This window comes from Anser anser, assembly GCF_964211835.1.
Source record: "Anser anser genome assembly, chromosome: 1".
NCBI classification, from domain to species: Eukaryota; Metazoa; Chordata; class Aves; order Anseriformes; family Anatidae; genus Anser; species Anser anser.
The window spans coordinates 73385333-73401289 of NC_139720.1; the positions used below are offsets into that span (position 1 = coordinate 73385333).

At 38.2% G+C, this 15957-nt stretch overlaps 1 protein-coding gene across 3 annotated transcripts in view; it reads right to left on the reverse strand.

Annotated features, from left to right (window-relative positions):
- FBLN1 (fibulin 1) overlaps positions 1–15957 on the reverse strand; it is an 83266-nt gene that overhangs the window by 28315 nt on the left and 38994 nt on the right. For 2 of the 3 annotated variants that reach the window (XM_083838863.1, XM_083838862.1), the window contains exons 9-14: positions 13865–14008; positions 12817–12945; positions 12192–12317; positions 11494–11613; positions 10486–10617; positions 9831–9954 (exon numbers count right to left, since the gene is read on the reverse strand). In XM_083838863.1, the coding sequence (XP_083694989.1) occupies positions 9831–9954; positions 10486–10617; positions 11494–11613; positions 12192–12317; positions 12817–12945; positions 13865–14008 (775 nt within the window). Of the gene's footprint in view, positions 1–1900; positions 2350–9830; positions 9955–10485; positions 10618–11493; positions 11614–12191; positions 12318–12816; positions 12946–13864; positions 14009–15957 lie in introns of those variants that run through there. The other variant, XM_083838864.1, reaches the window with a different exon arrangement.

A 15957-nucleotide genomic window follows, 5' to 3' on the forward strand; every position in this document is an offset into this window, starting at 1 on the left:
AATACATTTTTTTCTTTCTTTTTGGGTTCTGGTGACATTCATTGTCATATTCTCTGTTGGATTCAATAAGTAAGTTCTTTGGACCAGGATCTCTGATTTCATTTTCATTGGAAAGAACCATGCACGTAAGTGGTGCTACATAATGACACATTCCCAAAAATTCCAGCTACACTGCAGCATTGAAGCATCTAATACTGAGCTCTGTGCTGCTGAGTTACTTGCTGAATGCAATAAAATGATAGAATATGGTAGAGTTTTTCAATATTGAGGGCCAAATTCTCACACTCCCTTCTTTCCCTGCCAAACAAATATATATTAATGCTTGCAAAAATGAAGTATATTTTTGAATCTTTATCCTACTTAATTATGGCCTCATAATGAACTGGTAGCCAGAGGGCAGTTATATACAAGTATCTTCTGTGCCAGTAAGAATCCTCATTAGCTCAAGTCGAATGGGCTTGTGCTTTCAACATTTAAAGTGAGGACTCTATCCGCACTGGCAACTTCTGGCAGCTTTATAAGTATGCATCAACAGACTCATTAAACATTGGCATTCCTCTTGGGACTTGAACTCCTGTCAGCCAGCTGGGATAAACTTTGCCTTAGGGAACATGTAATACTCCGGCAGAGTGCTGCAATCATGTCCCAGTCTAGTCCTTGGCTCAAAACAAGCCCAAGAGCCCACAGCTTACAGCTAATAAAATAATTGTGTTCAGGTGACTAAGATTTGTGATCTTGGTTTAGACAGCTCCCAGTTTCTAACCTAGTACCTTGCCAGTGCTGTCTGTATTCACATAGGCAGGTGTTTTTAATATGTATTTTCACATGGATTATTCCTCGCTCATCTGCGGACTGACTGTTCTGCCTGTGTAGAACAGAGATGTCTGAGCCCAGGATGGTGTCAAAGAGCACTAATTTGTAGATCATACCTCTGCAACTGAGCTTTAAATATTTATCAATACAAGGACTGAAGAGTACAGTAAGTCCTCTTCCAGCCTGTGAAACAGAATAATTCCAAAGAAATTCCAGTTATATAGTCTACATAGTTCTTGACATCACAGAAGTAAGGGAAGAAAGATTTGGATATTGGAATTCTAGCTGACCTTTAAGGCCTGCTTCTTTGACAGGTGAAGTCTTTATAGTTGCATATTTATGAGGTTTGATATGGAAGTTGGAGAGATAAAAGCGTTATGGGACCAATATCTTATTCAAATATTCCTGTAGACAATTCTCAGCCTGTGAAATAGACAGGAGCTCTCTGCTACTAACTGAGTGTTGTTAGGAGTCCATTGTTATTTTGCCATCATTAGCTGTACAATTCCATGGAAATGTCACAGAAAAGAAGATGAAAAAATCTCTAGAACAAATTTTACAAAAAAGATTCTCTTTTGTATCATCCTTGGAAGGCAGAAGTGCAATTTGCACCTGGTGTAAATCAGCACAGGCTCACTGGCTGTAACACAGCAGCAATGTAACTGGTGCAACTTGAGAATCTGGCTCCACATTTTCAGAGCAACTTGTGCACTGGTGCATCTCTGAGATGCCAAAGACCTAAGTTATGACATTTTGATAGACTTTGATTTTCAAAAAATGCATTTGCCACCCATGTGATGAAACTCTCTAATGATGTCTCAGCAAATTATGTATCTATCTTGTTTTGAAAATTTAGTCTTAAATATATGCAGCTGTGTATTATCAGATGAGACCAACTCCACTATTGTGTAAATCAAATTAATAGTTTCAGTCCTCAATATATTCAGATAATAACCTCTTCAACACCTACTTCTGCTTTTTATAATGATGCTCAGTACACACAAGGATCTCCCAAAATTGAGATGTTCAGTGATGGGGGAAGGTGGAAAACTGTAATGATGATGGCAAATAAAATGCAAGTGCAGCATGCAATAGATGAACTAAAACTTTATTAAAATTGGAGGAAAAAATAGCTACTCTCAAAAGAGAAAATGTAGCAACTTATGCCTCAGAGTTAGGGATCAAAGCTGTGCAGAGACAAAGACAAAAAGTTTGGCAATAAATGTGTTGATAGTTCCATGGCGAGAAAGTTGCATTTGAATTGTCAGAAGAAGGTCTCTGGGCTCTGTGATTTGCCGCTGCATGACCACAATGCCACTGTGGTTGTTCACTTTTTTTGTGGTGAAAAAACCCTCCTGGTTCCCGCTGATGATGGACAGCAGTATTTTATCCCCAGGGACAGCACTGGAAGGGCCCATGCGGAAAATGTCGGTGGGTACTTGAATGTTGGTAGGAAAAGAGAGGTGATAGTAGGTTATTCTCAGAGGCAGGCTCTGGCACTCCTTATTTTCATTACAAGGCAAGCGCTCACAGCGACTGCAAGAAAAGTGAGAACACAAGACAAGAGGAAGATTAGCGTACATTTAGCAAGCGTGACAGGATAGCAAGGGCAGTGGGGATGGGAAAAGATATGTTGACTTGCATACTGTATCCATTCTTCAGCCTGGCATCTCAGTAACATAGCAAATGGGCATTTATTAAATAGGGGTGAACTCGTCTGCAGTCGGTGCTTTTGGAGGAGGGTTGCCATTTTCAGAAGTGTGTCAGATGTTGCCCTTTCTTTGCACGCACAGATGGATTGAGTCTGGCACCGCAGTGGTGAGTTTATCTGCATTTGAACAGCTAAGCTCTTCCTCAGGAGAACATCAGCTTTCTTGTTGTTGCTTAAGTTTTATTCTCTTGTTGACTGGACATATGTCCAAAAGATCCTAAGATCCTAAGTGATTATTGAGTTCACTGTGTCCTAGTTGGGATGTCCTTTTAGAGTTGGATTTTAAAACTGAGCAAAGTATTCTGAAATGCATAGTGTAGGGTTAGAAGGAATTGGTATTTCTGAGAGAAGAGACAATATGGATACTGCACTATATATTCATCATCTGACAGCATTCAGAGGAACATAAAACTTGTTTCCAACACTGCTTGTATATTCAGGTTTATTTGCTTTAAAAAAAAATCTTCCTTCTTCTCATGTAGCAGAGTATTTTTCTGTGCCATGAAGAGAACCAACACATCTAAACAAGAACTGAAAAAAGATGCAACAGCCTGATGTCTCTAGCATATCCTACACACTCTGTCCACTCTTACACAGGCTCAAATCACAGGAATGATGCTGGTGAGTGAGAAAACTGTGGTCTGCTAATGGCTGTTTTCTTTCCTTATCACTAAGCACTGTATTCTAGCAACAAGTCCAGAGAACTGAAAAGATTAACTATGAAGGCTGAAAGTGAACAATGAACTTAGTCCCGATGTCAGCACTGGAAATCCTGATCTGTATGAAGAGAGCAATCTCATCCCTTTCTGTTACTGAGAGCAGTAAAGTTTGTCTTGTACAATGCACATACCTGTGTAAGCGGTATTTATGTCACAGCTAATGAAGAACATTGTAGTTTACCAACATAGTAATCAGGATCTGACACATCATGCTACCTGGTGGGTTTGAGAGGTGGTTACAAATTTGCATAAAAGGAAAGATTACATGAAGTTAGGATTAAAGATATGCCCAATTCACCACATTCAAGTTGGTATCTGAACACCCTCTCAGACAGATGCATGGAAGTGGAGGTAGACATGACAACTTGAGCTGAATGTTGACTCTGCAAAATTTGGGGATGATCAGGTAAGGCATTTAGCTCCAAATTTGCCTCATGAGCAGCTATGAATCAATTAAAAGTATCTACAAGAGTCTCTGAACCCAGTAACAATATTCAATCCACAGGCTGAGATTTTGGAACCTAACCTATTTATTCATTTCTTCACAGAGAAATGCTCCAGCATGAAGGCATGGTTTGCTTCTTATTACCTCACAGTGTGGTAAGAAATCTGACTGCCCATTTCATTATTTTATTTTGTCACATTAAGTTGAGCTCCTAACAGGAGTAGCTGGTATCAAAATTATACGCAAAATAATCATTTTCAAAAAGAGTAGTTAAAAGCAACCTCAGTTCTTCAGTTAATGCTTTTTGTGTTTTATGTTCTCTTCTAACACCACTTGCAAACCCAAAGTACAAAGCAATTCTTTGAAGACTTTAATGCATTCTTAATTTTATTCATGTGTGTAAAGATCACACACAAGTCTTCACGGGATGGTCATCTAATTAAGTGTGGATATTCCTGGAATATTTTCAGGTATAGTGAGTTCTGCATTCTTTTCCGAAACGTCATCACTAACTCCCCTAAAGAGAATTCCTTAATTTTGTCAAAATAATGAAGCTACTTGGTTTTGTTGAAATCATGAAGCAAGCCAACACATTAATATCTTAGTTGAAAATGCTTTCTCCATGTAATCTTTTCAGAAGCACAAATATGCTCATAAAAATGCCATGACTTAATTCTTTTATAAAAGTAAAACATGTTTTGTAATAACCAGATCTTTATTTTTTTTTAAAGACCAAAAAACCCTCAAATCTCTCAACTTCCTAAGATTTGGAAAAGGACATTCTGTTGATTCAGAAAGTTATTTGTGGAGACAGATGTGCCTGTGGCTAGGAGTAAGAATTATTCAAAATTCATCATCTTTTATCTTATTCTTTGGTGGTGCACACTACACACTGCACACTTCACTATGGGTTTAGTTAATGTGTGCTAATTTTTCCATCAAATAACCACAAAGAAGAGATAGCAAATATTATTGCTTTCAAGAGCCAGAATTCATTCTGGGGTCATGCACCATAAAGGCAGTAACAATGAGCATTTAAATCACGGTGTACTCTCTAGACCTTATTTAAATGCTACCAGTGGGAAGAAGAAAATCACATGGTAGGGGAATTCAGCAGCCGACTGGTAACGAACGAGTAGCCCAAGACCCTGGGTGCCACTACAGCTCTGTAGCATCTCACGATGGATGAAGTGGCCATGCAGCCACTGTGCCTGGCCACCACAATGCGTCGCTGTGGCCACAAGCACAGGGGAACCTGTGGGAGAAGGGGAGGGCTGGAAGAGGTATAGTGATGCTGCCAGAGAAATGCACACCACTTGGCAGTGAGGGGGTTTTAGATGCATCTTAGCAGATCTCTGCAATGAAACGCATGGGTTAGAAAAATAAGTGTATAGTGCTGTTGAATGCTTATTCCTGAATTAATTCCTGATTATTTTAGCTTACTGCTATTTAGCTCAATTATTCAATTTTAAGTTTTTTGTTTGTTTGTTTTTGCTTTTGTTTTTTTACTTGGCTGAAATACTGGCTTCAAGAAATTACTAATAGTTTGAATTTTGCATACCAAATACTGGTTACTCATAAAGGAAAATTAAACTATTAAAACAAAAAAGATATTATCTTAGAGAATAAATACATCTAACAGAAAATATTCTTCCCTCCTGTTAATTTCTGAGCCTGGTTTTCACATGGTACAGAGGCAATTCATTCAATTTTGCCAAAAGAAGTTGAATGGTTTACAACACTTTCTTATACACTGAAAGTAAAAGAACTTTTTTTTCCAGGATCTATGGTTTTGTAATTTACTTTATATATGGAAACCATCTCAACTTGCTAAATGACAAACCAAGTATGATTACCAAACTGTACACTACACATTTCTGAAATTCAATCCTGCAGATTTCCAGAGCTGGAACAATTTTCTGCACTGCCTACAATATACTCCACTACAAAGGCTTTCCCTTGATAGTGTGGATATATACTCTGCATGTTCCTCCTATCTGGAGCTGAAAACTTTCAAAGAGCTTTAAGCCATAGAAGACACAGACCCATCTCCATTTTGCCCTCAGCATTGAGCCTTTATGTGCTATCCTATGCCCTGGCAGGGATGTATGGACCAGATGACCTCCAGAGGTCCCTTCCAACCATAACCGTTCTGTGATTCTGTGATCCTTGATTCATTCATCCATCTTTCCCAACTGGGCTCCTTCCTTGCTTACTGCCCTTCCTGCTCACTCAAACCTTTGGCATCAGGATCATCAACAATGCGCTGATCCTCTTCTTCCTGCTCCATTCTCTCCTGGCTGACACTTGTTCCTCTCAATTTCAGTCTCACAGTCCTAGCCCCAAAACATATACTCGTTTCCTCAGTATCTCTGTGCAGCCACCCCAAACTATTCCTTGCTCTGATGGTCTTCACCCAAACCTGGCATTAATCACCCTTTACCAGAAAGGTCCTGACCCTTTCCCCCATCATAACCTGCACTGATTTCCACAGTTTATTTCATCTTTGTCTCTGAATTTTTTATACAATTTTACTCTCCACCCCTGAAGCATCTCCTAGATTCATTTTCCTCACCTGCTCACACCTTCAGATCTGTCCCTCCCTACATTCAGCCTCCGCCCTAAGTATGCCTTTCCTTCTTACAGAGCTGGCTCTTCTCTCATCTGTGCTAGAAACACCTTTCATGAAGTCTGGGTTATCTTTAAAAGCACAAAAGAAAGAGGCTCTGGGACTGTCAGGGTCAGGCCCAGGACAGGTAGTAGCTAAAGTTACAGAGATCAGGCTTCTTTCCTGTGGCCATTTGTGGGAATGGGCTCAGACAGTCTGTGAAGTTGGCGCATGCACATTTTAGACTCCTTTAAGAGGCTCATGTCTGCTAAATCGGAAGAGGATTGTTTGCTGATAAAATAGAAAGACATCTCTACTGACAAGAGGAATTAAATTGTGTTGAGAAGGATAGTCAAACACAGATTGACAAAGAGGCTATGAAATCCTTATCACTGAAGGACTTTAAGCAAAAGTTAAACACCTTTCAGAAATACTCCAGGAAGTCCTGACACTCCCTTGACACACACGGGTAATTACCCATCCAGGTCCTCTTTTATAAGGTTTATGAAAAAGAGCTAGCTGCAATTTTGCAAAGATTTTTAACTTTAAAAGTTTCACAGAGTTTTGGTAAGGATGACAAAAAGTGCAAAAGTAATCCCCTAACAAATTTCAGATTTCTGCTCCAAAATCTGACAGCAAACTCAACGAAAAAATAAATTAATTAATCAATGAAATTTCTTAAACACACAAACCAATGTATTCCTGCCTACCCTTGTTCTTGGAAATGAGTGAACTGCTTTGGCAGAAATTTACCAAACTTGCGCCTGAATTAGACACCTGGCATGTACAATTTCAGATGCTGGTTATGTTTTGGCAAAATTCTAAGCAGTTAAAAACAGGTTCTAATAATGAGAAACAACAGGCAACCTTAATAACATGCAGGCATGTCTAAAATACAAAAATATTTCCCAATCTAGCTCAAAGCAGCATATATTTCTGACACACCGCTGTAACTGCTCTTTATCTTTTCTACTATTTTTCTTGGCTTAAATTTATATTACAAATGTTTGACTTCAGTGTCACAAAAAGAGAATTTATTTGTTATCCAATTTGATAACAAAAAGTGTTTGGTAAGGGCAGTGCAGCAAGTCCTATTGTGAGTAGCTGTAAATCATACCTATCCTTGGAAAAATACCAAGCCTATAGGCTTATGAGAAAAAAAATATATATACAGAATTTAAGCAAAATAGTTTAGACCATCAATAAAATTATTACATTAAGGACCAGACCATGCCAGGCACTTTGCTGGTCTTTGGGGATGCTTACACAGGGTGTTTGCTCATGAAGCTGAGAATATCTGTAAGCTGTTCTGAGCTTTCAGCCTATAGCATCTGACAATCCTGCAATTACCTCATCTAACGACAATCACCTCTGCTAAAACCACCATGCAAAAATCTCTGCTTTAAAGTTATTAGGTAAGGAAGTTTCTGGATCACTGAGAGTGGTTGCCCGTACATAAGAATTTTAAGGAAAAATAAGAATGAACTTGTATTGGTAGGACTGAGACTTATTAAATTATAGTTGTTCCAAAGAAAATTTGGGGTATAGGGTAAAAAGTTCTATGGCGCGTCAACTTGATGGGAATAGAAAACGTGTTGTCTTTCTTATGATAGGCCAAGTTGGTGAAACTGGAATGTGTTTTGAATAAGAAAGAGAAGAAACCAGTATTTCTAATAAATAGGATGATATAAGAAGCCAGATATTTTAATTTTAGAGTCCTGGCACAAGGTTAGGTGAAAAAGTGATTTAATGTCATTATCATGCAAGGACTAACAAAGACATGCTAGCTATCAGTTATGATGGCTTACATATGCCAAAAATTATACAAGAATATTTAAATTAATTTGGATTAGAAAGGGCACTAAAGAACAATCTTAAGGAACTGTTCCCTAGTGGGAACAAAGTAACCCAAGACACACACCCTGATACTGGCATGCTGGTATAATAATAATAACTGGCTAAGTAGGAGAGTACCTATCTGCCCATTGAACTAACTTGGACATTTTGCAATACAGATAATTAACTTGTATTCTCTTTGGTTTATGCAAGCACATTTTTGACAATATATTTAGTAACTTTGTCTGAATCTGTCAAGAGGTGAAAGCCTAATAAATCCAAGATAATCACTCAAAGACTTAAAATAATTAGAACTTTACTGGGCAGCTACAGGATTTGTTTCTGATTCACAGCCTAATTATAGCCCTAGCACATCAGAAGAATCTCTCTACGAATCTGAGTTAGGCAGAGTAAGTCATTATAGAGCTGCAACAGCCCAGACAGAAAAACAATTCAGACATCCTATTACTTCCAAAAAAAATCCCTAACATCTCAAATAGCCATTACTTTCAACACATCCATAAAAATATAGAAAAGAAAGAAGATGAAATGGAATATGTGTTAACAGCTATTTTATAAAATGAATTTTTCAACTCTAGGATGTCCATAAGAATAAAAATCTGCTAATTCTGCTTTGTGGCCCATTGCAAATGAGGTGGGTTTTTTTTTTGAATTAAGATAGATACAAATAACACATGATATTAAATAAACAGTACATCTGCATCATGAGGCACTTCTTGTTTACTGACGAGACCAACATAACTTAAAATTTAATTACTATTGATACATCTCAAAAGCGTATTTTATAAATATTTGTTTTTATACTATGAAATCCCTCTGCAGCATTCTGATCAAATACGTCTGCTATACCACTTACATGTCATTTTACAGCTTAAGGTTTAAATGGAAACTAATCAACCCCCACAAAGTCCCTCTGAGGAAGCTGGAAGCACCAGCTTCATTCTACAGAGAAGGTACAGAGACGGTGGGTATATGAACACTGGTTGTGAAGAGCAAAATAGCAAGCTGATAACCAGTGTCATTTATCAGCTTTCCTCTCGAGCTGATGCATACACTTACCTGGGTGTGAGATACACAGAGAGTACAGGAGTACAGGGTGGCCATAAAGCCATAGGGCAAGTGGAAAAGCGGTCATCTGCATCAGCCATATAGCTATGCCACCGAAATTTTGAAATGGCTTCTAGCTAGCATTGCCAGCACTACAGGATTGGTGTAAATGAGCTGCCAGCTACCCCTCCTCCCCTATCTGTGTCTCGTATTTTCAAGACCAGAATAGCTTTCTCTGACCTAGGTTAAGAGCCAACATAAGAGATAATTCTACCACTGGAGTATAATAGTAAGCAAAGGCTGAGTGTGACAGAAAAGTTAGAATTTTGAAGCTGAATGTAATCCTCCTAACAGGTTTGCTGCAAGGTAGCCAGAGAGAGAACATCAACATACGCTTCTAGAGAACATTATAATGCAAACCATTGCCACATGGCATCTTTTTAAGGGAATATCTTTTTTTTTTAGACTGAAATAGGACCACGAGAAAAGGACCAGACCTGTGTGTGCAAAACTTGGGGTAGGCCTAACCAATAAAGTATGTATTTGCCGGAATATGTTACATATTCAGTCAGCAGTGTGAGGAGAATATGCCACCAAAAAAACGTTGTACCTTGAAAAGAAAGTACTTACGTATCTCCAGACTTGCGGTAATTTTCTGGACATTCCAAAGACAGACAGCGAAAGCCCCCCTGGATATTAAAGCAGGTCTCATTGAAAGAGCAGTTGTGGGTTTCTGCAACACACTCATCAATATCTGCCAAATGGAAAAAGGTGAGTGGGTTAAACACATGCTTTTCCTCTATTTGCAGGTGCCATATGATGAAAGTATCACATTAGGTACTAGAGAATATGGGGTGCAATTAAACATTATTACAGGATTAAGGAGAGCAGGAAGAAAACTAACCCAACCAACAGGCAAGAACAAGAAAAGGAAGAGCAGCAGTGTCACTAAGTGGGCAAGACTTAAATATTTGCTGAAATGTCTACAGCATTATGATATTTCCTTTTAACAGATAAACCAATTCATATAATTTCACAGTGGGAATCTTCATTGAGTTTGCTCAAGTTCTTTAAGAGCAGTATAAAAACATTACTGCATTCTATAGGCTGTAAAAGAAATTTCTATTGGATCCCATTATTTATTATAAAAAATTGGTCTCTCCAGATTTCAAGCTGATACTGACTGTTTTACTTCTAGTGCTGCAGGACTATAAACACAAAACCTTTCTAGAACTCTTTAGAAGCCCACAATCCAGTTACATCTCCCTGAACCCATTGAACGTACCTTGGCAGTTGCGTGCATTGGGTGCCAACCTGTAACCGGTGGAGGGACAAGTACACTGAAAGCTCCCAGGAATATTAATACATCGAAAGGAACAGATATGACCTCCAGTAGGTAAAGCACATTCATCAATATCTGCAAGAGGAAAACACCACTAATTTACTATGTCTGCACGGCATTTTACTAAGTGCACATATATGGTGTTCATGCTGTGAGGCTGAAACACTATTTCATGATTATAACTAGTGGAAAAGGAAAACAATTATTGATTAGGGCCACAACTATCTAATGAAGGCTGTCAGGAATAAATGGAGGTGTGAAGAAAATTAAAAGCAATCGAAGGGCCTAAGAAACAGTCTGCTTTTGCCTTATAAATGCAATAACACTGTAAATACGGTGACACATTATTGTACTACTTTACTAAGGGGGCAGAGAGGAATAGTATTATCCCTGTTTTAATAAAAAGAAAATTGTGATGTTTTGCCCAAGTTCTTACTGCGTATTACGTCCTAGATATCATAGCTCAAGTTCAAGATCTTGTCCACTGGGTCACACCCACATTCTCCTATTACTTGATCAAAGCCTACATACACATTAATTCAGAACCAGCCACAAAAGGAGGATATATAAAACACCATGTAATAATATTGTATATTACGTATGTAACACACAAACATGTTTGTATATTCACTTGCTGAAGCCAAGAAATTCTGCTAGTTGCTCAGTAACAAAAATTTTTAAAAAGGCACATTTCTGACCAGTTACGAAAGTATGTGAAGTTATAGTTCCGTGTAAACAGCAAAGCTGACACCATACAATCGAGCAGAGATATTTCTAGACAAAGGCATGGGTGGGAGACTTTTATTAAGTACAGGTTCATAGTTTCGCAGGAAAATACCAAACAGAATCAAATGTTAAAATGCATCTATTAAGAGTCTATTAAACTGTTTATGTATGTCATGGCGTGAACAGAAAATGCTCAAATCCTTTATCTGCAAAGACAGTTCTTACCTTCACATGAAATCCCATCTATGTCACTAAGTTGAAAGCCACGGCGGCAGTAACACTGATAGGAGCCATACACATTGGCACACTCTTGACTACAGGGGCTGCTCTCACACTCATTTAAATCTGAAATGCAAAATTATACACCTGAAACCCCAGTTTCTTGCTGTATTTGTCACTCCTGTTACAGGACTGAGGCTAAAGTTTGGTTTCTTTGGTTTTTGTTTTTTTAATAATTAAAAAAGGATGGTTTACATATTACTGAGTAAGCTGGAAATAATGGGCTTTGGTTGTATTATTCTCAAGAGGGTCTGGTAGTATAGGTTACTGTGTGCTATTATTTCCCACTATCCCTCAAGGTGCGTGACTTGGAGGGAGTCGTTAGGACCACACCTGCATCTTTATATTTGGATATCAGCAAAGCTGGTTGTTAAACTCTTGAATCTGATCTAGTCACATCACTTGAAAATGTGGTAAATACAGACACATACACCTCAGCATGATCCAGCCAAAGGACAAAATATTGGAATTGTGGACTACAGCAGTCTTGATTAATCATAGCAGCATTCATGCTATCAAAGGGACAACATCGGGTTGATTTCTTGTACCAATCCAGAGCAGTCTTATGAGCTAAAATCAAACAGGAATAGCTAAACAGTGACAAGCTACATCTCACACTATATACCTAATGCATATAGCCATACCTTCACATGACCTGCCATCAACTGAAAGTTTGAATCCCATGGTACAAGTGCAGTAGTAGGAACCAGGAGTATTCTCACACTTGTGAGCACAAAGACGGCCTGGATAGCGTCTGCATTCATTGATATCTGCAACAATAAACATACAGAGATCTATATATTGGCTGGCTTCCTTTAAGTAGTACTCTGGACAGGACCATGGTTTTGAGTTTTATTTTTATTTTCCAGACTTAAAATTAGAGAGGGAAGGATTTACCCAAAATGCCCATCATTTAAAAAGTACCCTTGTGCATAACTGAATTAGCCAATATAAAGAAGAAAGTCATTTTGATCTTCCAAAGGAATGTTTTGCTGCAGGTGCCTACAAAAAAAGTCACGCAAAACAATTACATGCACTCTCATAATCTTACCTTTTAGCAGGATAACAGATAACATGTCGACAATACTAATACAGCTTCCTTTGAAGTATCAGCATGTCTTTAGTATGGTGTTAGATTTATACAAATAATACAGTAGTCAATTTTATATTTAGATGAAAGGTTATGCAGAAAGCCATAACATTCTTTATACAGGCTCATTTTTTAAAATGCCATGGTTGGATTTACTTAAGTTGATAGGTACAACTTACCAACACAAGTTCTACTGATGACATCAAAAGAATAGCCAGATTTGCACTCACAGCGATAATTGCCCGGGGCATTTATACAAACATGTCCTTCGCCACATGGCTGATTGGAAGATAAGCATTCATCCACATCTATAAAAAAAGAAAATGTGATTGTAAGTACACTTATGAGGATTCAAGCCGAGAGAAGAGCAACATGTTAACTCTTATTTCAGATGCATATTTGTGTGTCCCTTCTATCTGTAAAATAAAGTATAAATTCTTGCTGCCTTACAAGTGTTTTATGGGCTTTCTTTAGTGGTAGTTGTAAACTTTTGAAACAGAAAGTGAGACTTGGATCTAGCTCCTAGCTTCAACAAGATCAGAGTAATAATTGCAAAATTCTGAATGTAAAATTCTTACAGAACAAGGTATCTCTCACACATGTGCTGTAGATCTTGATAGGACTTGGGAAGGAAAAAAAACAAGAAATCAAGAAATCAGATAATCTTTGGAGGAAATTAGGTGCAAAACTATTTTATTATGAATATTCAATATTCATGGAACCTATTTCTTCACCTAAGGTAAGATGTCAGAAGACCACAGTCAGTTGTGCTTTGATAAACATTTACAATAATTAAAAATGCAGGCAAAATACCTCTCTTTGCAAAAGCTACCTTAGTTAAATGCCAGCCCACGGCATATCTGCCTTTCAACCTTATTTGAGTGTCTTCTGAGAGACATTATGTGGCAGGTGGTCCTTGCGTTATAACTATGTACTGGGGAGATTTTAGACCACACAGCATTGTTCCAGTATATTAGTATAGTCACAGACAATGCCGTTTTGAGGGGGGGCAATTGTCACTTCTGTTTTTCTTAGTGTTTTATGAGTAATTTGAAAGACAGAGAGGATCTTTGTCACTCTTCACTTTCTGTGACTGCCATGAGGGAAAGAACAGGATCAAGAACTGGTTCTGGGAACAAGTGAAACTTAGGCAGAGCTCAAGAAACAAGTAAACATAAATGGTTCGTTTTCTGTAAACTTTTTTTTTCCTTCAGAACTGTTACTTACCTACACATCTCGTTCCATCTTCATTAAGATGATACCCTCGGCCACAGCTGGGTGAGATTCGCTGGCAGGTGTATGAGCCATCAGTGTTAATGCATATCTGCCCAGCTGGACATGGCATGTTGGTGCTCAGGCATTCATTGATATCTACAAGAGTACAGTAAGCCAATGTAACAATCTGCTGTCTAATGATGTTTCAGGTAAGATGCTTTTCTTACATCCTTCGTGGTTTGAAAAGCTCTGCTCATGGGAGCACAAACATTTGTGTCATTTAGCTTCAACAATATTATGCCTCTGGCGTGAAGACTGGGAGAGGTACAAAGGGCCCAGATCCCATTCAAAAGCTGAGGAAATTGGCTATAGAATTTGTCTTTGTTTAAAGGCCTTTGCAAGTCATCCCCCCCAAGATGTACAAACAGATGATGAAGAATTCAGTTTACCAGCTCAACCAGTTATGTTGCAGTCTATGCGTGAGGATTACAGCAAGTGAGATGTAGTAAGTCATATAGGTAGCAGTAGTCTGCATTTTTACAGAGAAAAACTACTTCTCACAGGTATTCATCATTAATACCTTACCTCATCTCATAATAGGTTGTCCATGTAAACATTTAAGAACTTGAACAGCTCTTTTTGTGTGTGTGTGTGTGTGTGTGTGTGTGTATTCACTATGCATCCCTCTACCATCCATGAAATGTACGGGTTTTTTGTTTTTACAAACTGGACATCATATCAGTTTGTGACAGATTTTGCCTCGATAAAAAAAAAAAAAACACACACACACACACACAAGAATAAAAAATGAAAAGCAAAACCCCAGAATACGTAATGAGATGAGACTAAGCTATATCAGAGTGTGATCTGGTACAGTTTATGTAACCAAGAAGGTAAGAAACGCGCTGTTACCCAAGGTTAGCAATGTGCTATTAGTTCAGAGAAAAGGACTTTCAGAGTTAGGAATAAGTGACTATAGGTGATTCCAAAACAGCCTTCAACAACTGGAAATGTTAATATATCTAAGACCTGACAGTCTGTAGGAACAGTCACTGCTTGTGAATGTATGGACATGCATCCTAAAACCTTCAGCAATATCCAGTTTCATGTGCCTACTTCTCTGCCCCAAGTTTTCCTCCTTATCTCACTCGTACGTGATCATTATTTTTCACAGTAGTACTGCTAACTGTCAAAGAGCTACTGCTTTCCAGTTGCTACAATAAAAAGCAAAGAATTGCTTCGTTGGAAAGACAGTAAAGCTTTCATACTCTTTCCCCCTCGATACCATATAAGGGAACATTTGATTAAGTTTGTAAAATTAGCTTGTGAAATTGTTTTGCCAATTATTTTGAGCAAGTTCATACCACTGCAAATTGCTGTGGATTTACTAATGTCAGTGCAGACATGGTAACTTCTACAGCTGTGGACCTAGTGTTGGCTATGGCATATAAGTGTCTTCAAAGGGTTTGTTGTACACAACAACCAGCTCCCTTCAACTTGTTTGCAAAATTTTTGCAATTTTATTTTCAGCCTCAGTGTTTCCAGTATCAGATTTCAGCACTACTGAGTACAATATGGTCAGGAGAATGTGGGGCTGACAATGAGCTAGAATTGGCAGCTGCGGCTGCTCAGCCAGTTCCACAAGTCCAAAACACACCATGCCGCTGGGGGGAATTTAAAGTTAAGTTGAGACTTGAAAACACTACTCAGGGGAATAATTGATAGATTTGTAGGTCACATTAGACAATTCCATTTAGAGTATGCTGGAAACCAGTGATCCTAACATATTTACTGAAAGGTTTTAACTCTGTTTTGTAGGAGCCTCAGAGTAACTTAACAGGTCTTGGAAACAAGGCATTAGCACAATAGATTCTAAGCAGTCTTTAAAATAAAATAAAATAAAACTCCTCTCCACAGTGTATGATAATTAGTCCCTCATTCTCACACATAGTAATATTCTTCATAAACCACAGCTAAAGGTGGATAGGTCTAGCTAAAGGTGGACAGGTCTAGAAAGATATCTGTAGACCCTCTGCATACTAATATCAACAAAGTATGTTACAGAGGAAACCATAATTTACAGTTTTTTATACTAAGCTTTAGCT